Source organism: Amphiura filiformis, chromosome 5 (assembly GCF_039555335.1).
Source record: "Amphiura filiformis chromosome 5, Afil_fr2py, whole genome shotgun sequence".
Lineage (NCBI taxonomy): Eukaryota > Metazoa > Echinodermata > Ophiuroidea > Amphilepidida > Amphiuridae > Amphiura > Amphiura filiformis.
The window spans coordinates 59,952,841-59,980,366 of NC_092632.1; the positions used below are offsets into that span (position 1 = coordinate 59,952,841).

At 36.3% G+C, this 27,526-nt stretch overlaps 1 protein-coding gene across 3 annotated transcripts in view; it reads left to right on the forward strand.

Annotated features, from left to right (window-relative positions):
- Positions 1 to 27,526, forward strand: part of LOC140153462 (alpha-(1,6)-fucosyltransferase-like) — a 160,041-nt gene that overhangs the window by 105,932 nt on the left and 26,583 nt on the right. For all 3 annotated transcript variants that reach the window (XM_072176219.1, XM_072176221.1, XM_072176220.1), the window contains one exon: positions 7,875 to 8,112. In XM_072176219.1, coding sequence (XP_072032320.1) covers positions 7,875 to 8,112 — 238 coding nt within the window. The remainder of the gene's footprint in view (positions 1 to 7,874; positions 8,113 to 27,526) is intronic.

A 27,526-nucleotide genomic window follows, 5' to 3' on the forward strand; every position in this document is an offset into this window, starting at 1 on the left:
CCCAAAGGTAGACCTGGTCTAACTTGTTTTGGGCATACAAACATACAAGTTTTTCTTTTCTTAAATTGATCAAAAAGGTTAGCAAATTTTGTAAAGGAAACAAATTTACCATTTCATGGGCATACGGACCTGGAGGATGTTGTTCACATTTGGCATTGGCATTGTCAATCGTAAATGTCAAGAATCAGCAACCATTGATATATAATTGGCTGCCCCAGGTATGTATTGCCTTGAGTACTTCAAGGTTTGCCTTAGTGCCTCACAAACGTGTCCATTCTCAAACCACTCTTACAAGACAACAAGTAATAATTGCAATGGTGTCTGTGTCAGATTAACAAAATTGGCAACTATAAACCACTGGCCATTACGTTTGTGACATTGTGTGCGTGTTACACAAATTGAAATGGCTACAAATGTATTAGGATGCAGTTTATAGATTTTACACCTCCAAAACAAGATGACTCTTGAGAAAATAGAACTGAATATATCACTGTAGAAAGTCACATCAATGTACGGAAACAAAGCAATAGTAGATCAGCTCAGAGACACAAAATTAGTGTGATGTGACACATCATTTATCAAACTTGATTTCTAACACTAACTACTTGTGTCATTCGCATCCTTTATGGAAAGTATCCATTTTGCGGCTTGCTATTGATATGATATAGTCGCTAATTTGGCGGTAGGGCGGTGGAGCGTAATCCTCAATAGACTATCGGACCTAATTAGACTGATTTCTGCCATCATCCTGTGATCAGGGTCACAGATATTGAGTTAGTGTGCAGACTGGCTTCCTAGATATGATTACTGGTTCTTTGCTTACTTTCAGTGTTGTCCCTGAAATATTATGGTGGTAATACTCATGAGCTAAAGATGCTCCTAGCGTATAAACAACAAATAATATTTTTAATTTTATAGATTGTGGTTGTTGATTTAGAACTATTCAAAATGGATTGCAAATTCCATGAAAATGAAACATAACAAGCTTATTTTTTCGAAGCTTTGATGTCTGCAACTGATACCAATGAAACTGAGCATGCTGAAGTACACATACTTTGTACATGTATGTATGGTTGATGTGCTCTCAACATTTATGTACTTGACCACTCTGAGCTCAACCAAGTAAGATGGATGAAGGGGATCCCATCATAATTCAGAACAGGTGATTTTTTGCAATTTTATAGCCAGTATAAGTTATGTATAATATATTCATCAAAGTTAAACAAATTGAGCACAGTTTGATGGACCTGCATGAACCAGATTTTGCATTTTTAAAGATTTTGAATATATGCAAAAAATCTTCCAAATTTTTGCTAGATTTTTCAAGCTTTTGGTGATATTTTAGAGTCATTTTAGCCTCTAGATTTTTTTAAAAATCCGTACAGACTGACCCTTCTTGAAAAGCCTGCCTGCCTGTAAGATGCCTTATGTAGAATAAACACATTAACCAGTAGGATATGGCAAACATTTTATAGCAGGACATATCTCATCTACATGCCGGATACGTGTGTCTTATTTGTGTTTCAAGCTAAAGAATCAAATAACAAAATCCATACTGTATTAAATCCACTGTATGTTTAAGCTTAATGCCATTGTGATATGAGTCATTGAAATTCAGAGCCATAAAACAATCAATCTACTTAAAATAATTGATTGATTTTACATCTCCGATAACACCTAGAGGATTAGGTGATCCAAACCAACCACTGCTGTTAGAAAGTGACACCAAATGCATTGCATAGATACTAAAGGAAATGGACTTCATGTGAATGTAGATATCTTTTGAAATATTCTAGCTTACTGATATTTGAAACAGGTAAATAATATACTTCTTAATGTGTTTTGTACGGAATTGTTTTTGTCAGTAACTTGAGCTAATATGTTAGTAAGGATGTCAGTAACTTGAGCTAATATGTTAGTAAGGATGAACACTTTTCCATTCAACCAAAGCTCCTAAATCAAGCTGAAAAGATTCTTTTTCGTGGAATTTGCAATCTTGTTTGCGTATTTTGTCTATCTTTAGCATAACAAGATGCCTGGTAAAGGATACTTGAATTCTTGTATTCTTTTATATTTAGCAGAATACTTATTATCTTCTGAAGATAGTTACCTGCATACTTACTCACTATCTACTGAAGATATCAGTTTTAATACTATTATCTTCTAAAGATAGCAGTTACATTAATACTTACTATCTTCTGAAGATAGCAGTTATTTTAATGCTTACTATCTACTGAAGATAGCAGTTACATTAATACTTACTATCTACTAAAGATAGCAGTTACCTGAATACTCGCTATCTACTTAAGACATCAGTTACCATACTTGCTATCTACTTAAGTTAGCAGTTACATTAATACTTAGTATCTACTGACCATAACAATTACCTGAATACTTACTATCTACTGAAGATAGCAAGTTACCTGAAAACATATACTTTCTATAGAACATAGCAAGTTTTTATCTTTTTAGTGCATTTTGATACTATCTAATGAAGTTAGCAAGCATTTTTTTATATATTGGCTGCACCTTGGCAGAACCTTCTCTATATATCATGCCTCTAGTGATCAGATATACATGCATAAGTAACAAGTCTTTCCAACAGGGACTAATACTTGGTTGAATCTCCAAATCTTGTGAGTCAAAAGAGAGGAGCATACATGGTATTTATGTTATGATGAAAGTATGTACTTAACACGAACAGGTGTGTGTTGTCACACGCTAGGCTTGAAGGTGTATCTATGTACAGGTTAGCATACAGTGCTGGAGGGTGCCAAAACTGATTGAGGAGCCAATGGCTCCCTAACTTTATAAATTTAGGCGCCCAAATTTTGCTCCCAAGTAAGAGGTGCCAACTCGTATTCCAACCGCTCGAAGTCATTCTGCCACAATGGTTAAATCTACGTTCAAGTTACTTCCATTTCCAGTTCCATGACCTTACATAACACCACTAGTACTACTAGCGTCATTAATAGTATCAATAGCTGTTGGATTCCCTGATTTTATTGTTTCATCCTCCTTCTCCTTGTTCCGAAAAAGTTCATCAAATTCAAAGTTCTTTTTGATTATGACGCCATCTGGAGTACTTTAAAAAAAACAATCAAAACTTTTGACCGATGATATGCAAATATGCTGGCAATCCACCTTAAATAGTTGGTCGCCATTGGCGCCAGGGATTGAAGGTTTAGTTGCATCAGAAAAATCTAGTCGCATTTTAGTCCCCAATGCGACTAAGGGCTCATATTGAAATACCCTCGACGTTTTCACACAGAAAGAAGGCAGGATTCCCTCGCTAAGCGCCAAGCACCTCAGGAAAGCTCGGTCATAAACGGATGGATTATATGCATCAGTGATACACCCTGCCCAGGATTTTAACAAAAGAAGGCTAGCACAGGAAAGCTGCAGGATGGCGCACACCTTCCTGTGTAAGGGAATTTCAATATGAGCCCTTACAGAAACAGGTGTGTGGCTGAGTGGATAATATCCCAATTTGAATTCTTATCAAGTCAGAATTGATTTGAAAAGAATAAGAAAATTCTTGATTTCCAGAACATGGCTGTCACAAAGATATCTGTAGACAAATTTTGAATTTACTCAAATTTCAGTGGCCCTAGTTTCATCTGAATTTGGTATTGTATCAAATAAAACAAGGCATCACCAATATTAGTGTACAATGATGTGTTGCAGAAGCTACCTACTAGAAATCTTTGCCCTAATACATAGTTAATATATCCGGTATTCAAGTTTTATCCAACGATGTACAATTTTTAGTGGAGAGTTGGAGCATACAAATTATTATAATGGACCATATTGGTACACATCATGAAATTGCACCTGAGGTACGGTACTTCAAGTTGTCAGTTATAAGACAGTGATTATGGGAAAAAGACTGTAATTTAAACAAAAGTAGGTCGCTGGGAGATTCTGACCCCGGAGAATTAAATCCATTTGTGAAAACCAGAAAACTGTTGTGATTTATCATTGCGGAAGATGCGTGATTAAGCGAAATGAGTTCTTATAATGAATTTGTCAAAGCGTGTTAATCTTTTTATCAAGCTCATAGCGAACGAGGACATCAGTTTGAGGGTGAAAATATGATTGATTTTTGAAGCAATTTTCTCTTCACATGTAAATCAGAGTGTTTATGACCACGGGTTTTGAAGCGTGTTGGGGTAGTATAATGATGGCAATATCAGGTCTTGATGTTATGACTGTAACAATATAAAGTGTTAGTCTAATTCATCTGACCATGATATTTAATTAGTAGGTGTGGCGGCAAGCAATCTTGGTGTGGTAATTGGGTTACTGGTAACTGGGTATAATGCATTTGAAGTAGGACATATTACTTTCTAACTAGATGTCTAATGGGAGTGTCTGAGTGGCTGAAAGAATGATTATACTCTGTTTTTGATATGAATTTCATTTTGAAATGGTTTTTTTTATAATTTTTTCATTTAAATCTTGGAATCCTTCAAAATCTTGCTAGAAATAGTGTTATGTTCTGAGTAAAACTTGTAATTTTTTGTGTTTATGATGATTTAATGAAATCTATGTTTTTGTGCACACAAACTAAAACCAAATATGAGCTGAACATTCAAATGTTGCATCTAAATTGCATATATTTGATTTCAACAAAAAGTTGAACAATTTGTGAAAAAAGTGGTGCAAAATAAACATCCAATTCCTATCGTAAGTTGCCTACATCAGTAAGACATTCCACCACACACACTATATGAAGTACTTGACACTGCCATTGCTATATTTTGAAGAGGGGAAAGTGAGTGAAATAACTTACATCAGGCTGCAATATGATCCTCAGGTCTTGGTTCACATTGAGTAACATCTGCTAGCTGCTATAGCCACTGGCTTGCCTGCCTGCTTGCTTGCTTGCATGCCAGTTGACTGTCATATACGGTGGCTGTTTTTACAAGGTTTCTGAATCTGGATTAATTTTGGATATTATGTACTGTGTTATTTCACATGGGTAATGCTGAAAGTGGATCTGGATCTGAATGGTTCACTTTTGGGTGTGTATGTTATGCATTGGCACGAAATGGATGAATTGTGTGCAACATATTACTATTAGTATCACCTACTTGATCTAGATTTGGTCTAGATTAACATGCATTTGAAAGAGTCATGTGCATGATTTCATAAGTGGTGCTGCTGTATCAAATGGGTGTCTGCTTGTCAGACTGGGGCAAGGGAAAACAAAATTGGCCAGCAGAAAAACATATCATGTTTCATGTTATCAGTTTCAAGTGAAAGTAGACAGGACAATTTGACAAAATGAAATATTTTATACATCTTAGTTTTTTTCCCGTGAGGTTCAGTATAATGATTTGGTGTGTTTCATTCATCCACCTTCATTTGTGCCACCCTACCTAATTGTATTTGATATTTATCTTGATAATCAAAAAAATAGATATTATTGGCCAAGTTCATTTAAAACTGTAAATAACATTGAATTTAGAGTGTGGGTATGTAGAGGTTATGAACTTTTTACTGGTGATTTAACCAACACTTCATATCCAGTTTGTATAGGTCTGACAAGATATTTGTTTGAAAGGAGAAATTGTGAAAATATTTGATGATCAATTTTAGTATGAGTCTGGAGTAAGTGCAGTACAAACAATTGTATTTTTATAAATTTATGTATTTGCTGACAGATGTCAAATATGCTTGGTTTTAATGATGAAACCGCACCTGTAACAGCACACCCATTTTATATGCAAAACAATACATCAAACATTCATATACATTTCAGATAATTAGTGCTAGCTCTCTGGATTTCCAGAAATAAAAAGTATGTTGCCTCTCATAATTAAAAGATACATATTTGCAGTTATTAATCATTTCTAGTCATTTGTTGCTATGGTTTCCAATTCATTAATTTGATCATAGACCCTGGAAAAAGAAAAAGGTCTATGATGCTTTATTGTAAGCAGATCACAATGTTATATTCAAAAGTTGTCATGCAAATATCATATATTATATTGCTACTGTTTTTGAGAATGTATGTCAAGTAGTAGAGATGAGTTGACCTCAATGTTTATCAACAAAGGCAAGGGACTGGTATATCGATATGTTTGAGTGAATCCCATGCAACCACTACGCTGTTATGGCCTTATTGTGATGTGGCGGGAGTTTTAAAAACATGAGCCCTGATCAAAATATGATGCGTGCGCATACTGCCAGGCAAAAAACAATGGAAATTGTGATGATGCGTGCACATACTGCCAGGCATTGACGTCAGATGTCAACTCATCTATAAAAGCATGTATGTTCTTAGAAAATTCCCTGATATATAGGAATTGGAGAGCGGGTATTGATCATCATGTATATATGTTGAGAGAGTGAAACCAAAAATATCTTACTTTTGTTACTTTCTAGTATGGGTAAAAAGACCTACTTAATTGTGTATTGTTTCAGTACGCACAAACTTGGAATATTTTTATGTAGTTTTATTATTTTAGCAATACCTGCATCCCCATGCGCACCCCCCACACACACACCCCCACCCCCACCCCAGAAACACAGAAACATTGCATACACAGATACACAATAATAAGATAGCAGTTGCCTTAATTATTCTATCTACTGAAGATAGCAGTTACCTTAATACTTACTATCTACTGAAGATAGCAGTTATCTGAATACTTACTATCTACTGAAGATAGCAGTTACCTTAATACTTACTATCTACTGAAGATAGCAGTTATCTGAATACTCACTATCTACTGAAGATAGCAGTTATCTGAATACTTACTATCTACTGAAGATAGCAGTTATCTGAATACTTACTATCTTCTGAAGATAGTAGTTACCTTAATACTTACTATGTACTGAAGATACATACACACCCCTACATACATGCATACACAGATACACAATAATGCTTGCAGACGCATATGCACATATTACCGTTTACTTGAACGATGAGTGAAAGGAAATTTGGTACATAATTGAGAATGCTTTTTATTATATTATTAATACTGGGCAAACAATACTCTTGAACAATATGCCCATTGTAATACAAACACACTGATTATAAATTTTGATTGAATAAATCTTTAGATATATTGCCTTTGTTATGAGAGGGTCAGGGTTGTGTAACTCACTTATTATCTAATACAGCTTCATGGCTATATAAACTTATACAGTTTAAAATCTAATAAGTGAAGCAAAGGAAGGTCTGTAGCAGTATTTGAATAATAACCAGCAGATAAAACAGTACGCAGGCAGGGGTTGCATTTATCATGTGTTATTCAGCTGGAAACTGAGTCAAGATACAGGGTTGCCAAAAATATCGGCCCATTTTGCCAACCATGATTGGTTAGTATCATGTAACAAGGGCAGTGCCTTCATTATGTATCCAATACTAACCATTATTATGTTTTGATGGATCCAAGTTGTGATAATATTGGATCCAAAACATAATAATGATAAAATTGGATGCTTTTACGCCTAATATTTATTGGTTCGCTATGAGTTTTAAAATATTGGACTCGACTACGCCTCGTCCAATATTTTAAAACTCATAGCTCGAATTAATAAATATGGGCTCAACCGATCCAATTTTATATCAATCACAGGCTGTGGGGAATTTGATAGACAGGATCACTTTACGCCGATTACTATCCTGGCAACGAGGGACCATTAGCGACTACATGCTCTGTCCAGTCATTTGCACTGGGACTCTTGGTTCAAGTCCATGAGGGCCACAGATTGAAAGGCTATTCAGAAATTTGACCTCTGGTGTATAGCTTACAATCCATAACAACAGAATGCAATTTAATATTCAAGAAATTATCAAAATCTAAAAAGACATGTTAAATTACCATATATTTTTGTTCTTTTTCATTTTCTTTCAGAATCCAAAAGATTGCAGTAAAGCCAAGAAATTAGTGTGCTACTTAAACAAAGGCTGTGGCTATGGGTGCCAGGTGCATCACGTCACATATTGTTTTATAGTGGCTTATGCCACACAGAGAACTTTAATATTAGAATCCAAAGGATGGAGATATGCCAGGGAAGGATGGGAGAAATTCTTTCTACCATTGAGCAGCACATGTAAAGATAGGAAAGGAGGAAGTACGGGCAGATGGGGAGGTAAGTATCATATATAATATATTGCAAGTGGTCTGACCAACCAGTATTCAAAATAAAGCAGGCCCTTGAGTCAAATGACCTTGAAAACCACTGCAGGCCTGGTTAAAATACCCTCCTGTGGCAGGGCCATGCATTAAATGTTGATATCCATGTCAACAAAATGTCTTTTAAATCAAGTTTTTTAGAATTGGATGTTCCACTTGCAATAATCGTTCTTTTGTCAGAGTGTTTGGTGTAATTGTTAAATATAGTCTGATAACCCTAAGGGGGGCTAAAGTCTGCAATTACTCCAACAGTTCAGTACTTATCCCTTCTTGTTGGTCTGAAGTCTTCAACAGTGCTTAATGTTATTACTTTGACTGTAATCTCCCACACAGGGAGTGTAGATTTCAAATGGAGTCACCCATTTAGGTAACCCCATTTGAAATTCACACTCCCTGTGTGGAAGATTAAGGTGAAGTCTTCCATAGCGAGTGTATGGATTTCAATTGGAATAGCCTATTTTGGAGCAGACGACACTGAATGGGTGGCTCCATTTGAAATTCACACTCCCTGTGTAGAAGATTAAGGCCAAGTCTTCCATAGGAGGTATATGGATTTCAACTGGAATAACCCATTTTGGAGCAGACAACACTGAATGGGTGGCATCATTTGAAATTCACACTCCCTGTGTGGAAGATTAAGGTCATGTATTCCATAGGGGGTGTGTGGATTTCAACTTGAATACCCTAATGTTGACTTATTTAAGGACCAACACAACATAGATTCACAGCTTCATAACAAATTGGTAGTAAACAATTTACAGGAAAATTTGACACTGTCTGATCCATATCAATGTCCAGGTCTTTACCAATCCTACCATATATATTCAGACAATTCTCATCTCGTCATGTTGTCATGGTCATCTTGACTCTCCCATAGAGGATTGCAGTAAAGACACAAACTGGCCGTATGCAGAGTAGCGCATCAAAACAGTTACCTAATCTTGCTGTTGAGTTTTGATTGATTTTCTGTCCCAAACTCACCCCATAGGTCAAAAAATTTGCGCGACTTAATTAAGTACAGGATACGTTATACTAGCCAGGCAAAGACTTGGCCAGCATGTTAACTATGTAAAAGACCCATGTAACAATATCGCACCTGTAATAGCAGATGCTTGTTATCCCTGTATACCCTAGAAGCCATTCAACCTGTTACAAACTCTTGATTATTGTGCACGTACAAGGTGATTCTTGAGAAACTCTCGCAAGCGGCTGAGGTCAGGAGGAAGCTTATGAATAGCCTTATTTGTATCTGCAAAGTTGAAGGCTATGAAAGAAAGAAAATATCCTGTCGGCATTCTGTTCAGTGTTACTTGCTGGCAGTTAGTAGGTGCCATCAATGTCCATCAAATTCATTACAGTTATGAATAGCAAACCTGCATGCAGTTGCTCCGAGGTATACTGTAGTTTATCTTAAAGTGTGTCAGTTCCGATGCTTTTGTTCATCTTGCTTGTCACAATTTATAACAGTGATTATTGTGTAAAAAGAACCAGGTCACATGATCTATATCAACCAATGGAATATTAGAAGCCATTCTATGCTTATGAGCTACATAGGTCAAATTATTGTGAGAGAAACTTACATTTAAATAGTGTTAAAAAAGACACATTTGAAATTAAAATGGTTTATTGTTACATCTTCTCTGGTCAGTTTTATTGAGGTATGCCAAATCATGGAATGTAAAATTTTGTATCATCGACTTTGTCCAATAAGACCTACCTTATGGTATCATGAGGAAGCAAACATGCACAGAGAGAAGCTTATATATGGTCCACAACTTATAAGTTCCCCCCTAATACTTTTTAGAATAAGTCAAAAAATATACGTATAGCCCTATTTGTTTTACACATGTGGACCAAATTAGAGCGTCACACGTCATTGCGTTCAGTCACAATGGTTAATTGTGTAAGAAAAGAGACCGTTTTAAAAGTTGCACCTGAGTCCATAGCAGTCAGGTTTTCTTTAACAAGCACATGAATAGACCTGGCCTACTGTATTGTTTGAGAGCTGACTCCTATGGACTCAGATGCAACTTTTAACACTGTTTAAAACGGCCTTTTTTTACATAACGAACCATTGTGACTGAACGCAATGACGTGTGATGCTATAATTTGGTCCATTTGTGTAAAACAAACACGGCTACCCATACCTTTTTACACGTTTGCATTTTGTCAAATATTTTTCGATTTATTTTAAAAAGTATTTAGGGGTGAACTTATAAGTTGTGGACCCTATATAATATGATCAGGTTCTTGTCAATACTTTTGAACACTAGTGATCATGTCATGCATTGGTCATGTATGATAACCTGAAATGCAATCTACTATTTTGTTGTTTTGTTTCTTGGTAAACAGTGCTAAAAAACAAGACATAAAATGTCAGCTAAACAGCATAGCATATTCCTATTTGTATAGATGCATAAACAGATTGCTTGTGTGCTTTCCAGGTCTGTAGAAAGTTCTGGGAATGGATGTGTGTTATGATTGTCCGTCAACCTTTGTAGTTTGTTGAAAATAGGAAGAAAAATAAAATAAAGACAAGTACAAAACAAATAGACACCCAAACAGAACAAGCACTAAAGAAACAAACAGCAGCTTCTAAAATACGGAATAGTATTTTGTATGGAAACAAATAAATGAAGGCTTCCTTGAATTGAACATGCACTGCATTACCATCATAAATGCTTGTATCGTAAGCGTGCGAAGCGGCATCCTCTTATGAATATGCCAGTGGGTAGAGCATGTGATGCCTATGTGAGGAAACAAAGCATAACACTAAAGTGCCCAAGTCTGTGTTGATTATTTCTCATTATGAAGGAAAAAAAGACTGGCATATGCAGACCCACTGGCTGTGTTGTGTATGTGTTATTAGTAGGTTATACACAACAAAGAACGTCTTTATTCAAATATATTACCTTTAATCTAAAATATTACCTTAAAAACATCTTATATAAATCAAAAATGGATTATGCTTTGTTGAGTGAACCAATATAGTCTGGTATGTTTATGATATTTGATGTTATGATATTCTAGCCTTCTGGGTGTCATCGTCGGCAAACAAAATTTAGGGAGCAGAATTCTTGATTATGATATGATCCCAGGATTGAGTATGCACGTCATTGCTAGAGGGATTGTTTTGGAGCTATATATATATATATATATATATATGGAACATGCGGAAAGTAACACCTATAGAAAATGGTGTTCGTGTCTCTCAAGGATATAGTTGCATGGAATATATATAGCAACTGCTCTCTATGGAATCATCATTAGTCGTGTTCACATTTTGAGTTACACCCGGCGTAAAATTCCGCAAATATTTTCCCTACTCCTACCACGTGTCCACACCTAGCATTACGCCAACCAGTTCCACCAAGCATTCACTTTTGGTCGGCGTAAACATCGGCTACCACTTCCGGTGTTTCTGAGATGCGATATGTAATTTCTTAGTTCCGACCAACAAAAGGTCAAACTTACACCGGGTGCCAGGCGTAGCAGCGTTCACAATGCTTCTTACGCCTGGCGGAGGTTACACCCAGCTTGTACTCCAGACTTTTGTCAGGAGTAAATCGTCGGACATACGCCTGGCGGAACTTATGCTGACCATCGTTCACACTGCACCTACTCCTGGCAGCGCCTACAGCTACTCCTAGCAACTTGCGCCGACCAAGTTCCGCCGGGCGTACGTCCGACAATGTGAAGACAACTACTGGAATTGGAAAGTCAGAAGATTTCAGCGTGGAAGAATAAATCAATCAATAATAGATGAATTGATATGCTGTGATTAGGGGTTATGTTTGTGGTAAATATCAGTCATCCCAGTAGTAATAACTATAAATTTGATATTGTAATCTGATCTACAATCTGATTAGGGGTTCAAAAACTGACATTATGGAGTAATTATGAAAACAATTGTGTGAATTCTGTGTAAGTTTAAATATGATGATAGTTGAGATGTGCAATATATCATTGGAGGAGATATAATTATATTTAATTGATCAAATTCATTGCAGTTATTAAAGAATATAACACAGTCAAGTAATATAGGGCTGAATATTATCAACGCAGAATAACAGTCTTCTTGGCCTCTGGCTCTGACAGACTATTAAGCACACACGTTTTTTGTTTGTTTGTTATTTATTTATTTTGTATTGCAGTCATGCTTTGACATTCATCACATTTGTTTTGTTATAGGGAAAAAAATTAATAATCAACCTAAGAAAAATCACATCCTGCTACAGTCAGCTACACAGTGAAATCAAAATTTAATTATGGATTTCCTCTGAAAAAGTCAACAAACAATAAATAATAACCAATGTATGAATTGTGTAAGGAATGGATATTTGCATTTTGTAAAATCATTATTGCTACTAAAGTGCCTTTTCCAATGCAAGGATATCTACTCAAAATAACACAGCAGAAACATGTATATATATTATATATATACACACATGGGAACCATACATGCATGTGATAAAACACAATTGTGTACCCCTACTTATATTACACCAATAAACATACACACATCCAATGTGCTTGTATACACACCCCTACTCCATAGGCTTAGATCCCTGGCTTAGATCCAGGGATGGGGGATACCCCACCCCAATATTTTGATAAGGTGGATGGGCTGTACAATCATCTTTCCCAATGTTGATGCCTGTATGTGGGTTTCTGACCAAATGAACTTCATATGTGGCCATTTTAGCTTTAAAAGTGCAAATTTTTGTGTTCTTCTTGCAAACTTGTTCTACTTTTGCACCATTTTAGCTTCAGTATGGCAATAATTTTCATGTGCTTTGCATGCATTTATACCATGATATTTTACATTGAAACCATGGACTTTTATACCCAAATCTGACATTAATGTACAGTCCAACCTCTCTTATGGTCCAACCTCTCTCAACCGGCCATGATGGGACCAAGCATTGTCCGGATAAGTGAAAAATCCGGATAAGTGAATTACATGTAATTCTGCATTGACTGTCCCAAGTACTGAAATGGTGACAACAAAAGATTGTTTAAACATGATGTAATAACACTAAAAGATGGCTTTAGAGTGCTTTTTGCAACTTAGATATCATTCTAAGTATTCAGAGCATGGAATTACTTGTGGTAAATCATCAAAAACATATTTCCCTGTGAAGATTTCACATCCGGATAACAGAGAGATCCATATAAAAGAGGTCCGGATAAGAGAGGTTGGACTGTATAGGCTAAATTCTTTTTAAAGGTGTGTTACATCTTCTTGCATGGGCTATTTTAGTTGACATCCATACAACCCCTATGGAAGACACAGTACCTGAATCTTCCACACAGGGAGTATGAATTTCAAATGGGGTTACCTGAATGGGCAATTGCATTTGAAATCTTCACACTGTATGGGAGATTAAGGTCTTGTCTTCCATAGGGGGTTTATTGATTTCAACTGGAATAGCCCAATAGCCTTATAATCAGGGCTAGAATTTCAGGGAGGCCACCAAGGTCATTGCCTGCCCTTTTTCAGTTTTGGCCTTGGTGCCCCAGATCAAGGCATATTCTTCATCACTTGTTGGCCTTGGTGCCCTTCTTTGTCTTTGCCCAGCGGCCTTGAAAATGGGGGCGCCAAAAATTAAAATTTGAAGCCCGCTTGTAATGTAGACATCCACTGTGTTTGTGTGTCCATTTAATACAAGCTTAAATTTGTGCAAAAGTTCATACCACGGTTGTACCTTCACACATTGTGTACAAAGACTGAAAAGCCTTCTGATTTTGAATCTCATTTGGAACTTTACCAATCAGTTTGTTGCAAGATATGTTAATACTTGTTAAGAACAAATATGTTTACTTCTTGTTGCGTTGACCCTCATTATTCTTCCGACAGAATGTGGCTTTAAGTGAATTGATTTAAATCTAACTTTCAATCAAGATGGATATATTGCCAATATATACAAACTTGCTCTCCTCGGAAAATTGAGTTATCGCCAAATGCATTGTTTTTGTGATTGACTGACCATAAGTAATTATTTTGAAGCTGTTGTATATATTTGAAACTGTATTGTGGAATAAGAAAACAGTCACAACAGGACCCTATAATATTTTGCATTAATTAAACACTGCAAGGTGATGTAGATGTTTGTGGATTGGTAGTGGAGGAGTTACTGTATGATCATCAGTGGTGGCACCAGGAATACTTTTTTGGGGGAGGGAGCATGTGGGGCAATGTGAATTTCGGGGGGGGGGGAGGCAAAATTGCAGCAAAAAGTGGAAATTTACGTAATTTTAGGGTTTTGCCTCGAAACTGGGATGGGTAAGAAAAATATTGGGGGGGCAAATGCAAGTTCTAATAATAGTCAGTCGATCGCAAAGTTACATACAAATGCCTTGGTATGAGCTGAATTAACCAGGTATTCTCCGTAGATGAGATCAAGTATGGGCTTACAAACATATCAATTTATCTCATTTCCATAGTGCTTGATATAGCAAATAAAATAAGTACAAGGTACAGAACAGCACAAAAGTGCATTACTCTAATGATTATCACTCAGATATTATACTATAAATATTCAGGCGGTGATGAATAAATATGTCACTGAACATACATTGATGCAGTGAGCATCCGTAGCCCTTGGTTGTTGTCTTTCATTCAATCACACATATATACTACCTCCATCTTGACTGAAGGAGGGAGGCCCATGTATAACTGGCGGTCAGGCGGACAGTCAGCAGCCTCCTCAAGATGTACGTATAATGAATTATTCAATAACATTGTGGCTGTAGGAAAAAACTTCCTACAGTATTAGATAACCATAATTCAGTGGTAGAATGGAGGAAAGTTAATGTTTTCTCTGTTTACCAGACAACAATGTTAGTAAACATCTTGGTTTTTAAACTGGATCTTTGTGAAACAATGATGAAGCAAGGTTTAAATGTTACCTGGAATCGAGGCTGCGGGTCTATCATATCTACTTGTTAGGGATTGAGCTTGGGCTTGATGGACATCTGTGGTCTTGATTGACTGGCTAGTATTGGAAATCAGTATTTTTAGTGTAAATAATTTCAGAGACACAATTTTTCTGTAAAGGTCATGTAGGATGACTGGTTGATCCTCAAGGTCAAAGATGTACAAATCTGACCATAAATGTTTTCTAAGAGGACATCATATTCTGATATTACCACATATGCTTTCTTAACCCTAACCCCCACCGGGCTTTTTCCGAACGGGAAGGGAAAAAAGGAAGGAATAAAGAGAGAAAAGAAAGAAAGAAGTTGTTTGCTCTGGGTGGGATTCGAACCTGAGACCCCTTGCATGCCAAGCACTGGGTGGGCGACACCTTGCCACGGGTCTTGGGCTTCGCTCCACGTGGGATGCATGCACGAACAGCGCATATATCAAGTAGTATTTTGTAGTACTTGGTCCTGTTAGGGTTAAAGTATAACATCAATATCCATAACAGAGGGTCAGCGACATGGTACTGTTTATGACAGAGAATAGTTAGAATACTTCTCTGAAATAATTGAATTTGCAATGTGAGTGTTTCTCATTTCTTTGGAATTATAGGAAAATAGTGAACACCTAGATTGCACCACCTATTTTATAATTTGCTGAAATGGCTAATGTTGAAAAATATTTGTGTCCAGCCATGGCCATCATCAGAACCACAAGTCAGATGCATTTATTTCCTTCTGTCATGCACGGCATGCATTACGTGTGTGAAATAAATTCATATAAGAGGATGCGTGTAGGTTAGGTAATGTGAAGGTTGACTCTGCTAGGTTGGCACGCTGACATGTTAGTTCAGGATCGCATGTCCAGTGAACTATGAGTGGACTGGTCAGATCATTCCTTTATTCCTTCACCTTTTGATGACCAGTTCCCAGGGCGTAGCCAGATGTTTTGGTCAGTGGGGGCAAAATAAAATTTCGGGGGCACAGATGAAAACATTTACAGTTGCATCATACTATACATAGAGACTGTATGTCTTCGAGCTTCAAAAAAGGCTTTATTGAGACGATGTGCACAATAATTTGGTATTTTACACTATTTTCGCCCATATCAGGATGGAAATGGCTTTATCTTTACAATGTGCGCGCGCACACAAATTTTGTATTTTACACTATTTTGGCCCATGATCGGGCTGAATTTTGGTAGAAAAGAGGCTCCTTGCCCTTTTTCTTTTCCTTTGCCCTCCTGATTTTTTATTTTATTTTTTGTCAGAAGGGCACTTTTTTCTTTCATTTTTTGTCAGGGGGGGCACTGTGCCCCCCATGGAACGTGGAACATGGATTAAAGACACCCATGGCAAAATAAAGTGTAAACCACACTGTTCATAGAATCATAAAGTATAATATAATGAAATTGTCAATGTGTGTCACCTCAGCAGCAAACACTTGACTCAAGGACAGAGGAGATGTACATACCATCTCTCTCAAGGCCAAGGCTCTTTGCAATAATATTGAATAACTCTCTTCGGAAATTAAATTCAAATAGTGATGATTTCTTTCACTTGTACAATGAAGTGTTACTATGTATAGTACTTAGTTAGGTCTTTGACTTGCAGAAAGCTTGCTTTTTGAAGACATATTTGACGTCACTGATGTTGTTACGTCCTGTATAATGTAACAAGCACCTCACTCAAGAAAAACAAAGTGAATAATTCAAGTTTACCATTCGTCTTTAAAGTTGTTATTTCACAAAGATGAACGGATGTATGCAAGGCAAAAAATGATATTACACGGCTTGTATGGTTACTCACATACATTTTATAGCAGGTATACACCAGAGTATATCAGGGAAATTGATATTTACAATTCTGTAATCACAAATAGCCCACTGGAGATGACGTTAAGTGTGCACGGAGAAGTAGTGCTCCTAGTTTTGGCAAGTGGTAATGTTAACCATAGGGTAATATGTATGAAGGCAATGTTTTAGCATTGTATCCATTAACATGCCTTGATATACTCTGTCCAGGATTATGTATGGAATTATGAATTACTCATACCAATGTTGATTTTTCTATAATTACGAAAATTTTGATAGTGACAGTTTAGCTTTTTTTTAGCTCGGCAGGGTGGTAGGGTATGGAGGTTTGATGGGCAGTATAGTTTTGTATGTAATGAGCTTATTTCAATTTGCATATTTTGCCTGAAATTCCATTAATTCACTCTGCAGTCTACATGCAGTAACCAATTACCGTATTTTGGGTGGGCGCTTATTTTTTACATTGTTTAGGGTAACAATACGTAAAAAAGTTCCAAAATATTCAGCCATCATCATTAGTGTATCATGTGATTCAGACCATGATTCAGATTTGCATGGGCAGTTAATAAACTAATATCACAGTTTGCTTGTTGTAAAGTCACTGGGTGGGCGCTTATAGGGACATGGTCGGTTAATGGAAAGAATATGGTAACTTCTATAATTCTGGCTTAGTAGGAGGGTGCTAGAATAATGATCACCTCTTGTGTTGTACAGCTTCTGTCATGTTATATGTACATTTATGAATATTAATGACTTTATTTGCATATTCTTTGAATGTACAAACCTTTGTTATTTTCAAACCTGTGGCCACCTCAATTAGGAGCCGTGTAATTCTAATTTTAAATGGTAAAGACCAAGATGGAAGCATGCAATTCACTTGTTTTATCATAAACTATAATACATGCATGCATTCTGTGGTATTGATTTGATCCACTCTTTGAGCAGATAAATTTGAGCGATGAATGACTTGAGTGATGTTAACACTGTCTACATAATTTATGGATGTACTGTTAAGAAAAAAAAAAAGGTTTGTCTCAAAGCTCACAAGTGGTTTGAAAACAAATACGAAATGTGATTTTTTTTCCCGGACTTGGTATTTTTATGGTATTTTGAGAAAAAAAAATCTGATTTTTGCCATATTTTTCCGGAAAAAAATTTAATTTTTTTTTTTTTTGACATAAAAAACAATTCTGCATTTCTTTTCTTTTTTCAAATTGTGTGATTTTACAAATGCGCATGCGAGCTTTGTTTTGAGACAAACCTTTTTTTTTTTGGCCTAAGGAACAGCAGACTGGATGGATTATTACCAGCAAAGATACAATTCTTTGACTTGTCTCCTACGTTCACAAATACACTCAGACACATAGACAGGCAAATCCTTTTAGTTAGTAGTGAGTTCTGCATGTTTTTAATTTTGTGTGTATAATGGATGTTGTAAAGCTGGCGATTCCATTGGGGTTAATGTTGAATATAGAAATGGAAAATTCTGTTTTAATTGAAAATAAAGTCAAGTTGTTCTTGACAAAATAAAAAACAAGTGGCATGATTTTGGATACAATGACGTTTGAAATTTTATGTGCTCTTTCTTATAAGTGCCGGAACTGAAAGGGTATTAGCATTTTATGGTATAACCTACAACAATAATTGACATGTTACTTTTACAACACATTTAATAAAAGTTAACCTGTTTATAGTTTGTTACAATTCACATTTTATTAGAAAAGAAGCCATGCTTTACTTGTCAAAAGAGATGCAGTTAATGGTTTAGCAGTGTAACAGTCAGGCCAAAAAAAAAGATGTTTGCTTGCCCTCAACCGACCGACCCTAATTTTGGAAATCAGAAAAAAGGTGTTTTTTTCCATTTACTGTACAAAAGAATACCGACCCTATTTTTGGAAATTCCTGAAAAAGTTGTTTTTTTCTTTTCAAATTTTTTGTATTCTGAAGATGTAAAAAAAATGTATTTTAGAGCTTGTGTTCAACATTTTAGTTGTTTTGTAATGTTAGCTGATTCATTTTGACACCAAAATTGTCTGATTTTTCATATTTTGAGCCTTAATTAATACAAACAGTAGAGTTTGCTAGTAATTAGAAAAAAGAAGAAAAAAAAAGAAATCCAGACCGACCGACCGACCGACCCAATTGTTAAAATTCATTTGAGGGTAAGCAAACATTTTTTTTTCTTGGCCTCAGTCAGTGGGTGTAGGTTTCCTATGTAAACTTAGCCAAAGTGTGTTTGCATGTGATACAGACATTGAAATGTTTTGCATTACTCATTCCACAGGTTATTCACTTTGCTGCCTTGTTACAAACAGGCTGTTCCAGTTAAAATCCATACACCCTGTATGGAAGACACAACCTTAAACTTCCACACAGGGAGTGAAGAATTCAAGTGGAGTCGCCAATTTAAGGTAACCCCATTTGAAATTCGCACTCACTGTTTTGGAGTTTAAGGTCATGTTTGATGCTTGATGTCTTGACTCTTAGAAAGTTTCCACTTGTCCAAGGAGACGTCTTCCATAGGGGTGTATGGATTTCATCTGGAATAGCTTACTACTAAGAGGGTGTATCAGACTTTGTACTCATCTATTAAGAAGTATATTCATTTGCATTGTCTCCAATGTTTCAATTTGCAAAATATGAAAGAGAGCAACTGAGGCAAAATAATTACAAGAATTTTATCAGGCCCGTAGCCAGGATTTATTTTGGGGGTGGCTGATTTTGAAAAGGTTGACCTTTTTTCAAAATTTGGACCTTTTTGGACTGGGGGAGGTGGATTTGGACCTTTTTTGACCACAAAGGCATAAAAAAAACCTCTATTTTTTTGGTCGCTATGCCCGCAAATGGGGCTTTTTGGGTTAAAAAAGGGGGCCTTTTTTAGCCTTTGGCAATTTTTGGGGGTGCGTCAAACCCTCGCACCCCCTGGCTACGGCTCTGAATTTTACATTTGCTTTTTAGTCTTGTGTATACTTTGATATATGAAAGTATATTGCCATAGTTTCTTGATCAGTTACATCTTTTAAGGGGGTACTACACCCCTGCCCATTTTTGTGCCTATTTTTGCATTTTTCTCAAAAATTATAGCGCATTGGGGACAAGTAAGATATGTATATTATAGGGGCAAGGGCTACAACTACTGCACTGGAAATTTTATTTCAGCACAGACAACAGTTATGGAGTTACAGTCAAAAATGAGGGAAAACCAATATTTGATCAATAAATCAATAACTAATTGCTTTGAGTTGCTGAATTTTCAGTACAGTGGTTGTAGTCCTTGCCCTTGTAAATATACATATCTTACTTGTCACCAATGTGGTATAATTTTTGAGAAAAATGCAAAAATAGGCACAAAATTGGCCAGGGGTGTAGTACCCCCTTAATCAGAGTGTTCTTAATTGGGTAAAGTAATAAAAGCATCTAACTCAACAGTAAGATGAATTCATGATGACTCACAATTGTGTTAACTCTGGACAAAGTTTATATTTTAATTCTATGGCTTCACTTTAAAGAATGGAAAAAGTGTAATATTCAAGTTGAAGGAGGATACAGAACCTTAGTGTTTTTTCATATTATCAATAACTTGTCGTATATATTGAATTCAGCTTTTAGCCAATAGATACCATTTGCTATGAGGTGCTAGGTGAGCTATATCCATTTGACGCAAAGCACAATATGTCGCATTAGTAGCATAGAGAATTAACCCCCCGAGCACTACCTGCTAATCTAACATTGCCTCTGATTGGTCAATTACATGATATCTTCAGTTTTAATCACCAATCAGAAAGGAGCTTTGCAAATAAGTCACCCCAATTTTTTTGTGTAGTGAAATTATTCTAACAATGTTGCTGATTGGTCCAATTGATAATGAAAACTTCTTTTTGGCCAATCGGCAGGTAGTTCTCATGGGGTTAAAGCAATTGCTGAGGCAGTGTTGATTTCAGGTATTATATACCTAATGATTAAATGCATAGACAGACCCAGGTTTAATCAAATGGTAACCATGGATGGATTGCATGTAATCGGCTGTGCCGCACAAAGATTAAAGTATAATTTTGGTCAGTGTAGTCTAGGGTCTTATGCACCGAGAGCTATACAATTGAGCAGGTGGGGAATACAAATTAAAAAGACGTTTTAGCACTAACCCAGGGGGAGGGGGGTTCTTCCTGGTTGAAGGTGTATGATGATGTGCCAAGGTTTGGGGGTACCTGTTCAGCAATTTTGGTATATCGATCAGTGGGTTTTCAGGGGAGTTTATTGCGCCCAAGTGGGAACAATTTGGGAAAAAGTACCCTTAAAAGTACCCAAGTTGGGCATATTTTGGGTTTTTCAGGTGCTTTTTGTGAATAATTAGCAATCTGAAGGTTTACAAAAACAGCAAAAGGTAGGATCAGCTCCCCACAGCCTATGAAGGAAGGTTGATGCATCTGGTGCCTTCATCAGAGAAAATGAATTGCAGAAATAGTGAAAAATTATGGTACTTTTACAAGGGAAAAGGCAACTTTTCTAGGCATTGTTGACATAGTGCCTACATGAAAGAAAGTTTCCAATTACTAAGACCTAACTTTTGAGATGGTTTGTGTGTTTGAAAGTGCAAAATTAACCATAGGGCAGGCTGCTTTACCGCTGTGCTCAGAAATTCCACTCGTCACAACAAATCATAAACAAATCATTTCTGAGTTTGATGGACTGGTGACGTCAGATGCAGACTAGTATTTTATTTGAATTCAGTCTCTGATTATAAATCTCATGGTATGGTAAAGCAAATTCAGTCTCTGATTATAAAACCTCATGGTATGGTAAAGCAAATTCAGTCTCTGATTATAAAACCTCATGGTATGGTAAAGCAAATTCAGTCTCTGATTATAAACCTCATGGTATGGTAAAACAAATTCAGTCTCTGATTATATAAACCTCATGGTATGGTAAAGCAAATCTCTTAGAATGGGACAATTATTTGTACAGAAATTATTCTTGAAAACAAAACAAAATGGAATAAAAGCAAAAACAATAAATGGAAAAGGGTAATGGATAGGTATGTATAGACTATGCAATTTCTATCTAGGACAAGATAAGTGTGGTATTCACTAACTTATATTAAAAATTTAAGCCAGATTGAACATTGCTTCATGCTTTATTTAATTTCAATGTCAATAGAATGTGTATATAAATGTGTTCTAAAAACCTGCTTTTACACTACCCCCCTCCCTCCGAAGAAAAATTGATTTAATGATTTTTAAGAAGTTGTAAGCTTTCAGCAGAAAAAGTTAGTAGTCTCTATTGATGCAATTGAATGAAATAACATGAACATTGAAATCTAATTACTTTCCATGCAATCTTTGGCCAAGTAACATTAATCTGCACATTAAAGGAAAATGTTTCCAGTGTAGCTGGAATGTAGTTGTATTATTATTTTGTAAGAAGGTAAACTTGGTATTGTAGTAGGAATTTGAAACTTTTTTTTTTTCAGGTAATTTGATCAATGATCTTGCACATACAGGAATTTTCTGTACAAGTGTCAAAGATATGTTGATGTTAGTCAAGTCCTGTTCAGTTTTTAGAGCCAGGAATCCAGGTTTATACTTTATACTTAGGCAGCAATGCACATTTAAGACTAGAGTCAGTTTTATGTAATCTTTCATATATACTGTATAGGCAAGTAACTTCTTTTGAAACTGAAAGACACCCCCCCCGTGCGCGGGCATTAAAAGCGAGGACTTGTGATACACATGTGTGTAAATGGGGTTTGTAATGCAATCAAAGTGAGGACATGTTTACGAACAACGCATTCAAAGCGAAGTCACTTCACTTTGTCTGTAAACGTGCATACAAAGTGAGATAATAGCCTATATATACCCCCCTATACCCCCTATAGGAAGAGTGTTATCCAATGCACAGATTTTGACCTCACTTTATCAAAATTTCCTCACTTTGAATGTGGGAAACAATATCTTGTCCTCGCTTTGAACGGCTTGGCGAATGTACCCCAGACACACAGCAAAAATATATGACCATATTCTTAATAGCGCTAAAGTCCCAAGTTGTTAGGATCTATTGGTATTATAGGCTAGTATTTTTCAAAAAAAGGTTATCTAGCTATGCAATCATAACGAAAACAAAATTCAATTTCATAATTTGCTGCACATTGCTTGCATGTACCAATTGATTATCATCAGATTAAAAAACCCAGAGTTTGCTGCTATATCTTTCCTGATTTTAACACAGCTTGATATTCTTCAGCTAGGCACTACTCTCTGGCCTAGATGCGCATCCCTAGCGCCGGCACATCTCATGTTATTCTATCTTGAGAAAGTAAACAAGTTGAGAATGACTGGATGGAGCTATCCAGATGGCATTTTGTTACCCACATGTGTCTGATCCATTGAGAATTGGACCAAGTGAAAATCATAAGCAATAGAGAGAAGATGCAGTGGATGCGCTACAGGGGGGGGGGCAATCCTCCCAGTTTGCCCCCTCCCCCACTTTTGAGGCAAAACCCCCAACATTACGCAAATTTCCACTTTTTGCGATAATTTTATGCATAAAATTGGCCGATTCCCCCACCGAAATTCACTTTGGCCCCCCTAAACAAATTCCTGGTGCCGCCACTGAGAAGATGCAAAATCATCTTGCCCCCATTTACTGGAAAAGGTTGATTATGCCATCATTATGTAGCTTTATCTGACATTACTCTCCATTATTTCAGCTTGCTCAACATTTTGGATGATACCTTATGGACGTTACAAACCAAAGATATCCAAACAGTAATATGTAGCTGGTCTAAGCTGTTGCCAAACATTGACCATTGACATCAAAATTTTACTACCAAATACACCGAATATTTTTCATTTCCTGTGTACATAAAATAACAATATCAAAAGGCAACATCATGCAGTATTTACGACACATTAATTGCTTCCAAATTTGGCTCCCTAAGTTGATTATCTATGCCCTTTCTACCACAAATTTTCCTCAAGTAATCAAGAGAAGGTTTACATTTTCAGTTGAGGAAATTCACAAATTTACAAGCTGGCAGTGGCGGTACCAGGATATTTTTCTGGGGGGGATGGGGACAAAGTGAATTGCAGGGTGGTTTTGTAAAGTGGGGGGAATTGGGGGAGGGGCAAGAAAAAAAAATTTGGGAGGGGGGGGGGCAAATGCACCTGAAAAATTATATACCATTACTCGGTGGTATTGCATGAGAACAAACAATTGTGTTAAGAGTTTCAAATTTATCCCAAATGGACAATAGTGTTAACTAATATTATAAACCAATTGAATCCAACTGATACAAACTAACACATATCCGAATCAATCCACATTAAAAAATAACATAGAGCGCTATTTATGAATTGACTGGTATGCAGCCACAGATTAGTATGCCCAGAAACCATGTTACCCATTTCATAACAACATGGGATTTTAATCAATCACATACCTAGTATTGAAGCTGGCTACTGACGTAGGCAATAACAGTTTGTACACAGTTGATCAGTCATGGGTTGCCGCACTTGTAGTATATACTATCAGAATGGTCGACTGCAGATCCGTCAGATAACGCTTTTCAATGGGAAATGAACTTTGCTGCTTAGATGATGTCACTATGAGCGTGTTTATAGTGAATATACCGCATTTTGAGTATACCGTACACGATAATCCTTGTATATGTACTGATACTCTTGCTGTTTATAGTGGGACACAGTACCGCACAAATTATATACCAACTAACATTATCGTACATTTGCAATGACCCCGAGGTCACACGAGGAATGTGTAAATATTGTGGCGCGAGCTATAAACAGCCCATTCAACAATATGATCATGGCGGTGAACATGTAGCTTCTGTTTTGATAACTCTTGGGGTGAGAATCGTTCGAATGTCCTGCGCGCATCCCACGCATCATGAAGAAGCTCCTACTTCCCGTAATACCGCACACAATTTATACTGGTGTGTTTATAGTGGGAATATCTCGCCATAATATCCTTCGGTTGAGAAGGATATCGATGTACCGTACATACATATACTGCTAGTGTTTATAGTGGGCAAGTATCCGGATAATCTCTAACCGGGTAGAAATTGTACCGCAATGTACCGCACATCTGCTCCCACTATAAACACGCTCAATGAGGTTAGCATTTATTCTGTATTGAAAACCGTGTTCCGACGGATCTGCACGCGACAGGCCTCCTATATATAACTATCAGGAAATAGTCCAATTCACTTTTGTTTTGAAAATTCTTTTTTTTATTCCCGACTTGGTATTTTTATGGTATTTGAGAAAAAAATCTGATTTTTGCCAAATTTTTTCGGAAAAAATTAACAAACAAAATTTTTGACATAAAAAACAATTCCGCATTTTTTTTTTTTTTTTTTTTAATCGCTGATTTTACAAATGCGTCTTGTGCGAAGCTTTGAGACAAACCTTTTGTTTTTTGGCCTAAGGAACAGCAGGCTGGATGGATTATTACCAGCAAAGATACAATTCTTTGACTTGTCTCCTACGTTCACAAATACACTTAGACACATAGACAGGCAAATCCTTTTAGTTAGTAGTGAGTTCTGCATGTTTTTAATTTTGTGTGTATAATGGATGTTGTAAAGCTGGCGATTCCATTGGGGTATATTGAATATAGAAAGGGAAAATTCTGTTTTAATTGAAAATAAAGTCAAGTTGTTCTTGACAAAATAAAAAGCAAGTGGCATGATTTTGGATACGATGACGTTTGAAATTTTATGTGATCTTTCTTTTAAGTGCCGGAACTGAAAGGGTATTAGCATTTTATGGTATAACCTACAACAATAATTGACATGCTGCTTTTACAACACATTTAATAAAAGTTAACCTGTTTATAGTTGCTTACAATTCACATTTTATTAGAAAAGAAGCCATACTTGACTTGTCAAAAGAGATACATTTAATGGTTTAGCAGTGTAACAGTCAGTCAGTGGGTGTAGGTTTCCTATGTAAACTTAGACAAAGTGTGTTTGCATGTGATACAGACATTGAAATGTTTTGCATTACTCATTCAAGGTTATTCACTTTGCTGCCTTGTTACAAACAGGCTGTTCCAGTTAAAATCTATACACCCTGTATGGAAGACACGACCTTAAACTTCCACACAGGGAGTGTAGAATTCAAGTGGAGTCGCCCATTTAAGGTAACGCCATTTGAAATTCACACTCACTGTGTTCGAGATTAAGGTCATGTCTTCCTTATTTTTTTTTAAAGCGCAGTGATTTATAGTGCGCTACGCACAGGCACAATGCCTAGACATTGATCCACAAGCCTCAGCACACTTTACAGGGGGTATATGGATTTTAACTGGAATAACTTAATGCTAAGAGGATATATCTGACTTTGTATTCATCTAAGTAGTATATTCATTTGTGTTGTCTTCAATGTTTCAATTTGCAAAATATGAAAGAGCAACTGAGACAAAAATAATTATGAGAATTTTAATCTTACGAGCATTTACTTTTTAATCTCATTTATACTTTGTTATATGAAAGTATATTGCCATAGATTCTTCATCAGTTGCACCCTTTATCTGTGTGAAAATTAAGTAAGAAACCAGAGTGTTCTTAATTGGGTAGAGTAAATAAAAAGCATCTAACACAAAAGGAAGATGCATTCATGATGACTCACAATTGTGTTAACTGTGGACAAAGTTTATATTTTAATCCTATGGCTTATATACAAGTTGAAGGAGGATACAGAACCTTAGTGTTTTTTCATATTATCAATAACTTGTCCTATATATTGAATTCAGCTTGTACACCTTGATCTGGGGTGGACATTTTAAAAATGAATTTAGAAGAGCAGCAACGACATCACTTGCATTACATTCCAGATGTTAAATCTACATCATATGCAAAATTTGAGGAAATTCACACAAGTCCGTTTTATTTTAGGGCCATTTGTCTATAACTGGACTTTACATGTAGCCCTATGGAGAGAGTGCCCGTTGAGGGAGCTATAACCCCCATTTTAGGAACAAAAATGTGATTTTTTTTAAAACGGACTCGTGCGAATTTTCTAAAATTTTCAGAGCATGTAGTATGAACATGTAGAAATATAATCAAGTAGTTGCCCTACCTGCTCTTCTCCAAAAAAATAAAAAGTCCTATATCTCAAGGATAATGAAACCTAGGTGTGTAGCCAATAGATACCATTTGCTATGAGGTGCTAGGTGAGATATATCCATTTGACGCAAAGCACAATATGTTGCATTAGTAGCATAGAGAATTAACCCCCCCGAGCACTACCTGCTGATCTAACATTGCCTCTGATTGGTCAATTACATGATATCTTCACTTTTAATCACCAATCAGAATGGAGCTTTGCAAATAATTCACCCCAATTTTTTTGTGTAGTGAAATTATTCTAACAATGTTGCAGATTGGTCCAATTGATAATGAAAACTTCTTTTTGGCCAATCGGCAGGTAGTTCTCATGGGGTTAAAGCAATTGCTGAGGCAGTGTTGATTTCAGGTATTATATACCTAATGATTAAATGCATAGACAGACCCAGGTTTAATCAAATGGTAACCATGGATGGATTGCATGTAATCGGCTGTGCCGCACAAAGATTAAAGTATAATTTTGGTCAGTGTAGTCTAGGGTCTTATGCACCG